The sequence below is a fragment of the Trachinotus anak genome, unplaced genomic scaffold (genome assembly GCF_046630095.1).
Source record: "Trachinotus anak isolate AG129_WGS33_773 ecotype Australia unplaced genomic scaffold, CSIRO_AGI_Tana_v1 ptg000018l, whole genome shotgun sequence".
NCBI lineage: Eukaryota > Metazoa > Chordata > Actinopteri > Carangiformes > Carangidae > Trachinotus > Trachinotus anak.
Window position 1 is genome coordinate 17,475,448 of NW_027273869.1, and position 13,301 is coordinate 17,488,748.

A 13,301-nucleotide genomic window follows, 5' to 3' on the forward strand; every position below is an offset into this window, starting at 1 on the left:
AGTTTGTTGTTGAGCTTTAAACCTGTTTGTGTTGAGGGACACGTTCTTTAATCAGATCTGCCAGCAATTAATGACCTTTCAGAGGGACTAGCAGCTTAGTGCATGACCTGCTGGTCTGCAGCTTTGTGTGAATGTTAAGTTTTATATGTAGGCTACCCCACAATAACATATGATGTGCAATGATCCATATTAAAAGCCTGTTTTATTCTCAGCTGTGTTTCTTATTCTAGCAAATCAAAGCCTTTGAGAAACGATTGAAACCCCTTATTACTGTGTGAACTCCACATAACCAGCAGTTTTCTGACATGTTGGCTCTGTGCCTCCACCTGAGGCTCCAGGTAAATAATCCTCTGGAGTCTGTAAACTGGCATAAATCAGATAATTTGTAATTAGGAATCCAATAACCACGCCCTCTTCGATTCTTATACCTGGTTATCTATTTTCAGCTAAATGAGTTATAGCTACCTGACAAACTGAACCTTTAAACGCACTTTATTACATCTTATCATTACATCTGCAGCGGTTTCGCGCACATTCAAGGAATTCTGCTGTGAGAGGCGCGTCAAACGAGCCGAATCAAAGCCGGAAGGCTAGGAAACCGGGACTTCAAAATAAAACAAAGGCGGAAAACGTAGTCATGAGGTGCAAGGATACTGCAGTTTGACAAACTGAAACCCAGGATTCCTGTGTATCACCTGGGTTTTGGTCATTTGTGGAGGGGTTCTATAACAAAATCTAGTTTTAAAACCTTAAGACATTTAAGTTTAAATAAGAAAATGATAACATAAAATAATATAAATCAATGCCTCATCTCCAGCCTCCTTGTTCATGTGTGTGTGTGTGTGTACAGTTAAAGAGAGAGCCTCTTTCTCACGCACACACTTACATATTGGTTCCAAAAATTATATATATAATTATATTAAAATATATGATGTAATATATAATATTTTTATGGCACTTTTTTTAATGTGGACATTTTTGTCTTGTGTGATTTTCTTTTTTTTTGCAAGGATGCACATGTATTAAGGTGTTTGGGAACTACATAAAGCTTGCCTTGAGTCAGTGAAGGTTATCTCTGCCTCAGGAGTCAAAAAGTTACTTATAGCCAAAAGTTTTCCCCATGTGTGATGTAATTTATTCTGTTGTTTATCTAACATTTCCCCTTTTCTCACTTATATAGTTTGAACTAGGAATTTTGTGGAATTCTTTTAACAGCATCTTTGCTTTTTCTTTATTATTTACTGCCTCAACACCATTGAGATGAAGGACAGGAGTTGCAGAAATAGACTGCTTAAATTACATTTGAATTTATTTTAGGTCACTGGGTTATCTACTCAGTATCCACACTGCTTTCCAGAGAGTCCTGTGTGGGCCCATATACATTAAAACAAACAACACAACAGCAAATAGATAATTAAAAACATGTCAAAAGGGACAATAATGTAATCTTACAATTATGTAAAATGTTCATATGGGTGTATCATGAAATAAAGCCTGTCACTTGACGGTTTGTAAAAGGTTCACCCTTTTCTATTTCTGCCAAACCTTTAAAAGCCAGAAGCTTTTATTTTGAAGTAGGAGTACCGGAAGCGGGGCTTTGTCTGTGGACTACTTGATCGTGCGTGTTTTCGTTGTAAACATGGATGTGAGTCAGATCATCCATCGTCCTGTTTGCTTTTCCATCATGACATGAAGCACCAGCCTCTGGAGGCACCGAAGGAAGACTCAAACCTGAACCTCCGCCGGGAATAAATAAAAGAAAAGCCCTTGGTTTGTGTTTGAAGAGCGGCTAAGCTCAGCCCCTCCGTGCCCGCCGAGGAAGCGCTTCCGCAGGCTGCTGCTGTGATGGACATGTACGGATACAGCGGGGTGTTTCTGGTGAGACGATTCCTGGATGATCCCCCCTCTGAGGTGACAAACATGTCGGACATCAACAAGGCGAACCCCCACGGCTGCGATAACGGAGCTCTGACGGACAGGTTCGGCGTCCTGATCCAGGGACTCCTGGCCATCGTCGCCTTCAGCACCCTGATGCGTGAGTGTCCGGATCTTGTTTCTGAAAGCGTTTTTCAGGCAGAAGACGCCGAAAGCTCGACGCCAAGAAAGGTGCTTTTAAAAGGTTGCAAGTCCACGTGGCGTTTTGTTGACGTTTGTTTTCGCAAAGCCTCGTTAGCTTGCGACCAAATTCCGTTGAGAAATATGCGAATTTAAAATGATCTTGTTCTTCGGCAAGAGGACATGCTAATTAGAAGACCTCTTTAAACATTATCTGACTAATAAGGACCTGCTATTTATTTCGGTATATATTAGGTGCTATACACACGACACATTATAAGGGAATTTAAACTTTTTTTTGACTGCGGTCGCTACAAACATCTTACACGTCCACAAAATATTCAGTTGCTCGCAGCGGTGGTGATATATGTGAACCATTCCTTTAAGTACATATTTTAAGAAAACTGCGTGTTTTGTGGCATAAATACACAAACCGAATTTGCCCTTAATACTAAAATTAAACATAAACCATTAAGGTGTACCACACCACACTGACATGTATGTCGATAAGAAAAGCGACGTCACAAATTACGATGTTTTTAAACGAAGTTTCGTCAGCGTCTCACCTTATGGCAGAATAGCAGGTTTTGGATTCAGCGCATCATTTCTGTTGCCCTTTAACAAACAGCATACTGACAACATCCCCATAAGTTTATACAGTGAAATTTAATATTCACACGCAGCAAACAACATTGGCTGCTGCTCAAGGGACTTGTCATGACTGCTTCAGAGAAACTGGAGCTTCAGAGGTGATGCCTGTCTGCATTTAATTATGTTACAGCCTTGTAATCAGTAGCTCTCACAGTCCTGTCAGCTTGAGATATATCATTTCAGACACTTTGACAGTGTGCTGGCAGTGTCTACTTTAACTGCCAAACAAGATGCTCCCCGTGAACCACGGTGTGTGGGTTTACTGAGACTGAACAATGGCTATTGACTGCTGTAAAAACTTGTGACTCTGTGGCAGCTGACCTGCAGAATGTTGGGCATCTCACCAGCTTTGGCACTGCAGGCAACGCTTAATACTCCTGCAGCAGTTGCAGCTGATTACTCAAGTAGGAGCACTGGATTATACTTAAGACGTAATTTTACTTCTTTCCCAAACACTTTCCTTGAATATTCCATGACAGAATTGACATTATGCAGCTGCCAGGTGTCTTGGCTGTCATTTAATTAAGAAAATATAAATATGCCAGTGACTGCACATATTAGCTAAATGGAAACATTCACTTTTTGTCTGAATTCCCAACCTGTAAATGTGCTCATATTGTCAATTTACCCTTGTACAGGGTAAATTCAAGGCCACTGACCTATGGAAACAAAATTCAAATGCATGTGCATCCTGTTTAGATTTCGTGAAGTGTGTTGCCATATGATCTGATAATCAGAGTGCAGTTTTAAAAGGTCAGTGCAGCTAATCAAGCATCAGAGCAGCCGAATCCTCGGAGCAGTGGAGTGTTGCAGAATTAGACCAGGCCTTGAGGGTGACTGAGATCAATGAGCTGTAACCTCCACATGGTTACTTATTAGTAGAGAAATCAATATCTGCCCTGTTTTCCCTTTTCTGTTCTCAGCATGAATGCAAGTGTCGTTCTCGGTCAAAGTATATGCATCTGGTAATGCACCGCATTATTTATGTGCAGCAGAGCATTAAGAGCCCTTCAGCTGTAATCACAGTGGCGGTATGCCAAGTCACAGCCGAGCCAGCGCCGTGCATCCCAGTGCTGATCTGCGTTGAGTGCTCTTCCTCAAAGCTGCTTCAGGGAGTTTCCTTCCATCGGCTCGTTATTATTCCTGCACACACATAATCCAGATATTGGCTGAATGTCCAGTGAAGCTACCTCAGTTCTTCTGCAGCATTTTATACTTTAAATCAATAATTGAGCATTTTTGTGAAGAGGAAAGTTTGTTAGCCAACAAACTTTTACAGTAAATGTTGAGAAAGTGGACTTGAAATTTGACACAGTTTAGATGTACTTAATTTATTTAATACTATTTTGTTTTATGTGTCGCACATCTTCACAGCTTGTAAAGTTTTGAAAACTCTAGACTTGTGAGTAATAGAGGGATGCAACTAATGCTTATTTTCATTATAAATTATTAAATTGTTTAGCCCAAAAACTGCCCGCAACAGTTTTCCAGAGTCCAAGTTGATATCATCAAGTAAAAGCAGCAAATTTTCACTTTTTGAGAAGCAGATATCAGCTCATGTTTAGCGGTTTTTGCTTGATGAATGACTTAAATGATTAATTAACAAAAAGTACACAAAAAGTAGGAACAACTATACTAAATAAACACCAATTTTAAGCTACACAAGAGAGAGTTCAGTGAAAATCCTGAGGAAAGAGTGGCGTGTACAGATGTAGACCACGTCTGCAGGAAGCCTCAGTCCTGTTTTCACATGCCGAGTCACATTCTCTGACCTTGTGAGATGGCGAGATAGAGGAACAGTGGGTGTCTGTTCACCCTGAGCCCGGTGGGGAGGAGTGAAGTGTTGTGGCAGCGCAGAACGAGGATGATACGTGATCGCCGCGTTTCATCTGCCCTCGCTCGCCTCTGCCCCGCAGCCCTGCAGAGAGACTGTGTTACACGTTACTGTTCTGCAGGATAAACGCAATCTGAAATGTTATCGATGAGTTGATTACTTTCCTTTGTTGTTTGCAGTGAAAAGGTTCCGAGAGCCTGTTGGGATCAGACGACCGTGGAGGATCTGGTCAGAATTTTTTCTTTTTTTTATTTTTCTCTTCTCTCTTTCTGTCCTACATCCTTGGAGAGTTAGTGAACAGGCCTCCCAGGCACAGACCCAGGGGCCCCGAGGTATCAGGAGGCCAAGGGCCACAGCTCTGATGTGACTGTTCTCATCAAACAACTACTTAAAACAACCAGAAAGAGACACAAAGTGACCACAAACATGCAAAATGACCAAAAATAGATGCAAAACAAAAAAATGACGACAAAGACACACAAAAGGAAAACAAAGAGACAACAAAAGAGACTTCAGAGGGACTTAAAGTGATTATGCAGGCGTGTCATTTGTAGTTGTTTTGTATCTCTTTCAGTTCTTTCAGGCCCCATTGTCTCATAATCCGTCCATTCCTACATCTTTACCCTTTACACATTTATATAGATGAATAAAGTTTATTTAAACAAAGAAAATGTCAAAGAATGTCTCCCGTTAATTATTCTGGACAGTTAAAAGAAATTAAATAAATAAAATTGAAATTAAAATGTTTGGAATGATATTTTTAGACAACAGAATTAAAAAATAAAATTTTAACATGGTCCGTCCGATCTTTTGCAGGTTTTTCGACACATCCAAACAGGCCATTGGTGCCCTGTTCATCCACTTTGCCAATGTCTTCCTGTCCACGCTCACCAAAGAAGACCCGTGCTCCCTGTGAGTCATTAATCACCTCAGACAGGTCACGATGAGATGAGATGTGTCCGTCACAAATAATGCGATTGTTCCGTTTTACCGCAGGTATCTGATGAACTTCCTGCTGGACGCCACGCTGGGGATGCTGGTCATCTGGCTGGCCGTCAAGTTGGTGTCCAAGCTGGTGGAGTACAAGCAGTGGACGCTGCTCATGTTTGGAGAATATGGTGAGTGAGGTCTTCTTATTTCCTAAGCATAAAATACCTGAATGTAGAAGCTGGAGGGAAGAAAAAAAAATGAGACTAAGCTGCAGCGCTGGCTTCTGCCACCAGAGGGCAGTGTAGACCAGCTGGAAGCAGATGGGAGCAGAGCCAGCATCTCCAGCTGCAGCCGAGTGTGGAAACAGTCCCATTGGCCTCAGAGAGGGAGCAACTCCAGGCCAATTATTACACACACTCATCAGTGATGGAAATTTACACTGAAACAAGTTAAGGCAGGGTTGTGGTCACTCCTCTCTGAGGCTCTGGGTCAAGTTTATATGCGACTTTTGTGGCTCTGTTTAAAAGCAGCACTGTGAGCTCATTTAGACCAGGAACTCTAAACATTACATGGTGATCACTCTCTCTCTGTCTGCGACTGTACTTCCTCCTCTTCCTGTCCTAATGACAGACTTGTCCTGCTTTGTGTCTGCTGTGGTGAGACACCTGCACAACACACCTTTTGGACGCTAGTGGACTGCAGCAGGCATGGCAGGAAATACTATTAATTTAACCTGCTCAACCTGAAATTTTACAAAAGTAGCTGTGAAATGTTAAAATTAAAGGAGAAGTTATAGAATGACTTGTTCACAAGCTGACAGTCGCACAAACTCAAAACAAATTAAATTGACATTTATTTATAGACATGTTGCACAAAAATTTAAAATATTTTGTAATAGCAAACAAGCAAAATATAAGATAAATATAAATATATAAATAGAAGATAATGAAGCCTTATTTGGGAAAAAAACAAAGAAAATTACATAAAAATAAAAAAATAAATTAAAGGAAAATAATTGGTCTTTTTCTGTCAAATGCAAGCAGATTCATAGGTGACAATTCTAATGTAAAGCCTGGAACACTGTTTCCTTACAAAGCAAATTTAAGTAAATAGATTGCTGGTTTAAAAACAAATACATGAGATATCAAAAGTAAATATAATTTTGGTTTAAACCAGAACGTTAATATGAGCTAGAAATCTTCTTTAACTGTGTTCTGGTGTTTTTGTGTTGCTCTCTCCTTCAGGTGACCCTCCTCAGGCAGCAGCCTGGCTGGGCCAGTGTGGCATCTACCTGCTCATCATGGTGCTGGAGAAAGGTGTGATCAGCCTGGTGCTGCTCGTCCCCGGATGGTCCAAAGTAAGGACACACAACAGCTGTTTGTTCTGCTTTCAGGTGGCTCTAGCTTATCTCAATAGAAAACCAGGTTTTTAGTCTTTTTATTGTGACAAGCAGAACAGTTTGCATCCAAAACTGATTTTGTCGTCAACCAAACTACATGAAAAAATCAGCAGATTTTAACAATCGTTCCATTTCCATTTTGGCTCTGTTTAGTTAGCAATTTGATATTGATTTCTGGCATCAAGAGATGAAAGTCATCAAGAATAAACAAGCAGAAGATAAAAAATGACTTGTCTTCTGGAATGGAAACATTGAGGCATGGCTAATGTATCTAAGGGACAGTTTGTTTACATGACATTGGGGATCAGGATCATATTTGTTTATTTGAATTAGTCTTTGTCCAAGCGACAGATCCCTGTACAAGAAATAAAAAGGCAGTTTACTAGTTTACTTCCTTTTACGAAATGAGAAAGGTTCAGTAAACTCTGATTATAAATACTTTATTTGTATAGCACTTTGCAATACAAGTGACAAAGTGCTTCACATGAGTCAAATATAAGACATCCAAACAAATCAAATAAATATTCAAACAAATCAAGGTGAAGTATAAATGAAAAAATAGTAAATGGTAACATTATTAATTGTTACATTGTTTGTTCTATTCTAATGAAAATCTTAGTTGTGGCTTGTCCTTTAGTTTCTCCTTTCATATTTATGTGTATTGTCATTGATAGTTCTGAGACATTTCATACACACTGATGTAATAATTTAATTCAATATAGTACTGATTTAAAATCTGCTACTACTAAAATGTACCTCTAGGCATAAAATCTCATAAAAACGTATAAAGCAAATTAAATGAGATATAAATGTTAATGATATTTATCGTATGTTTTATATACACAATATATTTTGACTCATTATGGATTCATTTGAGTAGATATTCCCTGCAGAACTACAGGAATTCAGCATTTACTTATGAGTTTTATTCCTGAGACTCAGAATCTGCACTGAATTTAAATAAAACCTTAAATAAAACTGGTATCATTGTTTATTTTTTCATTTTATTCGTGTCATTTATTGCTAAGAGAGATTGTTATCATCTAAAGTTCCTAAAGTCAGTGTATTAAATTTTTCCTCTTTTCCAGTTGCAGGAGGTGTTGCTAAGCTACATCGCTAACCCTCAGCTGGAGCTGGTGCTGGTCATGCTCATTGTGCCCTTCATAGTCAACGTGAGTCTCGCTTTCATGATTTTTCACTTGTCAAATCTTTTTAAAGGAGTTCGGTGTTAAATCTGCAGTGTTAGTAACCCCCAGTCTCGTCTCTCTGGCTCCCCCTGCAGTCCATCATGTTCTGGGTGGTGGACAGCCTGATGATGAGGAAGTACAAGACGATGAAGAGCCTGGACGACTCCTGCGACAGCGCGGTGAAGAAGGCGGACTCGCTGCCCTGGGAGAACAATGAGGAGTCGCGGGTGAGAAGGAAAACAAGAGCAAAGTGAACAGCTGGTTGTTGTTGTTAGTCACATGTGTAATTAAACCAGCTGCTTCGTTCCAGGGATGATTTCTGCTCAGCTTCATTAGAGCTGCAACTGGGAATTAAAACAAAGACACAAACTGAGGATTTCAACCTGACTCTGATCCAAACAGTGAAAGTCCCTCAGTGAAACATCAGCTAAATAAAAAGCATAATGTGCATTTAACATAAATAACCAATGAGCTGCATTCAAAGGAAATGAAATTACTGTCAGTTTTCTAAACAAATGACTAGAATTTAAATTATACTGACATGCATCAAAAATGAAAATTAACAGAAGCATTTTTTCTCCATTTCACTTTAAATTGTCTTTCATTTTAATGTGACTGAACATGAACAAAAGTGTTTACAAGCTTTTAAAGTGAGGAATAAAATGTTATGATCACCACTTTATTGAAAGCTGTAGTAGAAGACGTGTTTACATGGTCTCTCAGCTTCTGTCAGGAGCTGAACTACATATAAGAGCATAATCATGAGCTCGTATAATCTTCTCCAGGTACATCTCTGGAGCATTTGATAGAACTTTTTTTTTTATTGATTTATGTTTCCGTGTTTTGCTTTTCCTACCAGACCACCACTCTGTTCTGAAAGTGACTCATTGGTCTGTGACTTTTGATGTCAGGAAAAAAGTTCAGTGTTCCCACCAAATGTCCACGGTGTATTACCCAAACGGATCCAAACAAGAATGTGACAGTTTAATATCCTTGCTTTTTTTCATGAAGGAATGGAGACTTTAATGTGTGTGGAAATGGGTGGTGATGGTTGATGTACCCTCACAGTCACGCTGGGTGTCAACCGCACCTGTTGTTTTGGGTGGATGAACACAGTGTAGACACACACGCCCCGTACAGCTTCTCTGTCTCTCTACACTTGTTCTAATAAGGAACAAGCCCAGATGAGTTCAGTCCAAGAAACACTGAGTCAGACTGTCCTCTCTGTTCTCCATTGGCACTGCTGAGTTTGGAGACTCTGTTTTTTCTTTGGAAGATTTGTTTCGAAATTTTGTGATTTCGTAAAATTCATTTTTCTGGTTGATAGTTGGACAGTATCTGAGCTCAGTTTGAAGATCACACCAGAGCCTGTTTTACTTTCTATACCTACATTAGAATATTTTCATAGTTAGTTTTCTGTGTCATACTTTAAAAATGTTATTATATATAAAATTATATTTAAAGGGTCAGTTCACCCAAATATAGCCACCCAAAGATGGAACAAACTGCAAACTATTTTCTGAAATCATAGTCCCTAAATAAACTGTTTACAGTGACGTATTTATTAACCTTTTAATAATAGAATCACAACTGGTGGAAACTGGATTCCCAAAACATGGGCACAAAATCTCAAAACTATCTGCATACGTAATCCGGGTGCGTGACCCTCGTGTTCAGTGGCATGAGAGTGTTTATCCCTCCCTCCCCCTTTTCCCTCACCCTGGTCATCTGCCAGACAGCCATAAATCAAGCCTTCATCCTGGGAATAAAAGTGACATTTAGGAGTTGTTTCCACGCGCTGATGTTATGGAAAGCGGAGTGGAGTGGAGGAGGAGGACAGACAGAGGAGGGCATTGACTTGGATGAGGTCTTTAGAGGGGGTGGTGGTCGAAGCTACAGCCACAATGCTGTTGTTGTGGCTGGTGGCCTGTAACATCAAGGTTATGGAGGAGATGATCAGATTCTTGGCTCTGGAGCTACAGAGGTCTGATATCGATCCATCTGTGATGCAAATACACTTTGCATATCAGCTTTAGCAGCAGCTGATTGTCACATTTACTAAGGCACTTCCCAAGACAGTAATGTATGCTCCCAGCTCCGTCTTTATCCCCATATCTGAATCTGTACTGCTCCTTAAAGTGGTCTTTGTATCAGCTTTTCCACATGTCATTCACTAACATAAAGCAACGCATGGAAGATTATAATGCTGTAAATTTCTTATAGCTGTGGACTTTTGCTCCTTTGTTATTTGAATCCCTGCTGCTGCTGGGGGGTGTCTTCAAGGCTGCGAACAAGCGGGGATATTTTCCACTTTAGGCTGGGAATGCAGAACCTCAGCTTTTCATCTGGGATGCAAAATCCAAACACACAACAGCTGAGAACTATTTGTCTGTACTTTGTCTTTAAACTGTGGCCTGACCGCTGACCGAATCTTCTCTCTCAGGTCCTGCTGACGGTCGAGACGGACACAGATGAGGCTTCAGAGGGTGAAGAGGAGCCTGGTGATGAGGAACCAGTCCCCAATGTGCATTACTCAGGGGGACCACTGAGGCCCAGCTGGGTGGTGGTGTAAAGCCAGGTGATGTGACCTCCTACTCATCCATCCACTGTACACTTTACACATTACACAGAACACTCTTAAGAGCGTAAATATGGACAAAAACAAAAAACCTTGCATCTCTATCTCCTCAGATTTAAAGGTCTAAGTATCAGCTTCTTTGCAAGCACAAGTAAAGGTCATATAACCTGTGAATGTGAACACTACAGCCTTAGCTGCCTTCTTCTGCACTGAAGGTGTGAATAGTTACAACTGGAGCTCGACTCAGTATATGCATGTAAATCAAATAGCATTTTGGGAATTAGTAGGTCTGTTTTTTCCTCTCACCTTGCTGCCTCCAACTTCAGAGTAACCACAACTGAGCGTGTGTGGAGGGGGATTATAGAGGAGCGCAGCACCCGCTGGGCGAAACAAACGGCCGGTGGTGACAGAGACTGAAATAAATCCGTCTCTTTTCACACCGGGGATTTTTGGGAATGATGTTGCTCTAAAGAGAGTCATTTATCATGTATCATATTCCAAAGAGGAGCAAACCAGTGAAGTACAGGCAAATATATAAGTGCTGTAAAATTTTACTCCAACTAATATAATCACCTCAAATCCACCTTTTTAATTAAGGCGTAATTATAGTCATTCCTGCACGTTCGCCCTCTGACAGCTTACTTTCAGTTAGACGGATGATCAGTGGTGCTTTTTTTTTTTTTTTTTTTTTTAAACCACGCATGTTTATTCATTGGACAAAACATGTTGATAATGTGGTTGTATGGAAAAGTTTTACTCCTTTGCAACAGGCTGCTTTTAAAGAGACAATATGTGGGTGGAAAATTGTTTAACACCATGGCTGAAAAGGAAGTCACACTATGTTTCCACAGTGATTTTTATATTAGAAATATACAACAGGATATTAGGACCGCTGTGAAATGACAATAAAGTTGTAATTTTTTTAGGAAAAATGGGTTAATGCGATGAGAGAAAGTTCTAATGTTGAGAGAAACCTTATAATATTACAAAAATAAATCAGTAATTTGAGGTCAGTATATTACATTATAAGAATAGCCACAATATTTTGCAAAAAGTATTTCAAATACATATTCAAAATTTTTATGAAACAAATGTGATCGCGCTTGATTCCCTTGAGGGAATAGTTCAACATTTTGGCTTTTTTCTTGCCAAGAGTTAGAGAACTGTCTTGGTAGCTGGAGTCAGGAGATGGTAAGCTTAGCTTAGCATAAAGTCTGGAAATGTCCAAAGCTCTAAAGCTCATAAATTAATACATAATATCTTGTTTGTTTAATCTGTACTAGAACCAAAGTGTGAGAAGGTCACATTGTGGTTTTTCAGGGGTCAGGGTTTTATTAGGGGCTATTTCTTGGCTGAGAGCAGTGGCTACCTTTGGACAGAGGCTAGCTGTTTGCACCTGTTTTCAGTCTTTTTGCTAAGCTAAGCTAAACATCCCGATGTCAGAGTCATATCAATCTCTTTATCTAACTCTCGGTGAAAAGGGAATAAAAATATTTCCCAAAATGGGAAACTGTTCCTTTAAAATGACCTCTGACTTACTTCTACTTACATCCTTTTTCTCAAAATGTTTTGGCTTTGTTCTTCTCATAGTTTTTTTTCATAAAATTAAGACTTTATATTTTATCTTTATTTTGTCAATATTCGAACACATTTATTCTCATAACATTTGACTTTTTTTGTCAAAATATTACTCTTCTCGAAATCTAAATTTTTTTTCCCCAAATGCTGGTCCTAATACTCCTTCAGTAAAACTCTCTGTGGGATGATGCAGCAGCTGTTTGCCAGTTATGGCACATTTCATTATTTATTCTGTTTATATTTTATATGTATTTGACTTTATATATTGTGGTCTGATCTGTGGTACCAACAGTGGAATATAAGGTTTTTAGTGTATAATGTAAATGGGAGAATTTTCAGTCATCGCCAAACTACAGTTTGAATTGAAGTAGGTGAGTGATGTATGTTTCTTTTATACATTCAGCAATTTATCATCAAAATGTTCCATTTATTTGTTTACAGTTATGATTTAAAAGACATATTCCGTCTGTAATGTTTTATTTTGTATTCCAATGTAGCTTGTGTATTTTTTTTTTTTTTTTTAAATATATAAATCAAATGACAAACATGTGGATGATATGGCACAACACGTCCATCATCAGTGTCATCAACGGGCTGTAACCTGCCACGGTGCTTCTTACCGAATGTATCTCTTCAATCTGTGTTATGAATAAAGATGATTGACACATGAACCCGTGTTTCGTGTTGAATTCCTGCGGCAGCCGAGACAAGGCAGCACGATGACAGACAACCCAAGCGGGACCTGGCCAGAGCACACCTGTGTGGACGTGACCGGCAGACCTGTGACCTTCAGCTGATGACAGAGGGGGGGCAACTATGGCGCTGTGGGTGTGTGTGTGTGTGTGTGTGTGTGTGTGTAGTTGTGTGTTTTGCATGTTAGGTGTGCATGTACCGCTGGGACAAGGGTTAGTTGCTGGGGTTGGTGTCTGTGGTAACCAGGTGTGATCTTCAGCTCAGGGTCGCCACGTTAAAGACATGTTGACATGCATATTACGAGTGTGAGAAAAACACACATGTACTCCCAGATGGATGCAAAATTCAGTACTTATGTGTGATTATATTTATGTCTCTGAACATAAACTCAAAATG

General features: G+C 39.7%; 1 protein-coding gene across 1 annotated transcript; it reads left to right on the top strand.

Annotated features, from left to right (window-relative positions):
• Positions 1-1,594: 1,594 nt before the first annotated feature.
• Positions 1,595-12,883, top strand: tmem110l (transmembrane protein 110, like). The gene is made up of 8 exons (XM_071502129.1): positions 1,595-2,035; positions 4,720-4,768; positions 5,357-5,452; positions 5,537-5,658; positions 6,715-6,827; positions 7,958-8,041; positions 8,152-8,283; positions 10,500-12,883. The coding sequence occupies exons 1-8, from the start codon at positions 1,846-1,848 to the stop codon at positions 10,626-10,628; spliced, it is 915 nt and encodes a 304-aa protein (XP_071358230.1). The 5' UTR covers positions 1,595-1,845; the 3' UTR covers positions 10,629-12,883.
• The last annotated feature ends 418 nt before the right edge of the window (positions 12,884-13,301 follow it).

What these genes read in the sequence shown, in the direction of transcription:
- tmem110l (XM_071502129.1), top strand. Translation starts at nt 1,846, where the DNA reads ATGGACATGTACGGATACAGCGGGGTGTTTCTGGTGAGACGATTCCTG. An exon ending in TTGTGCCCTTCATAGTCAAC is followed by an intron (nt 8,042 to 8,151) that starts GTGAGTCTCGCT and finishes CTCCCCCTGCAG; the next exon opens with TCCATCATGTTCTGGGTGGT. An exon ending in AGAACAATGAGGAGTCGCGG is followed by an intron (nt 8,284 to 10,499) that starts GTGAGAAGGAAA and finishes CTTCTCTCTCAG; the next exon opens with GTCCTGCTGACGGTCGAGAC.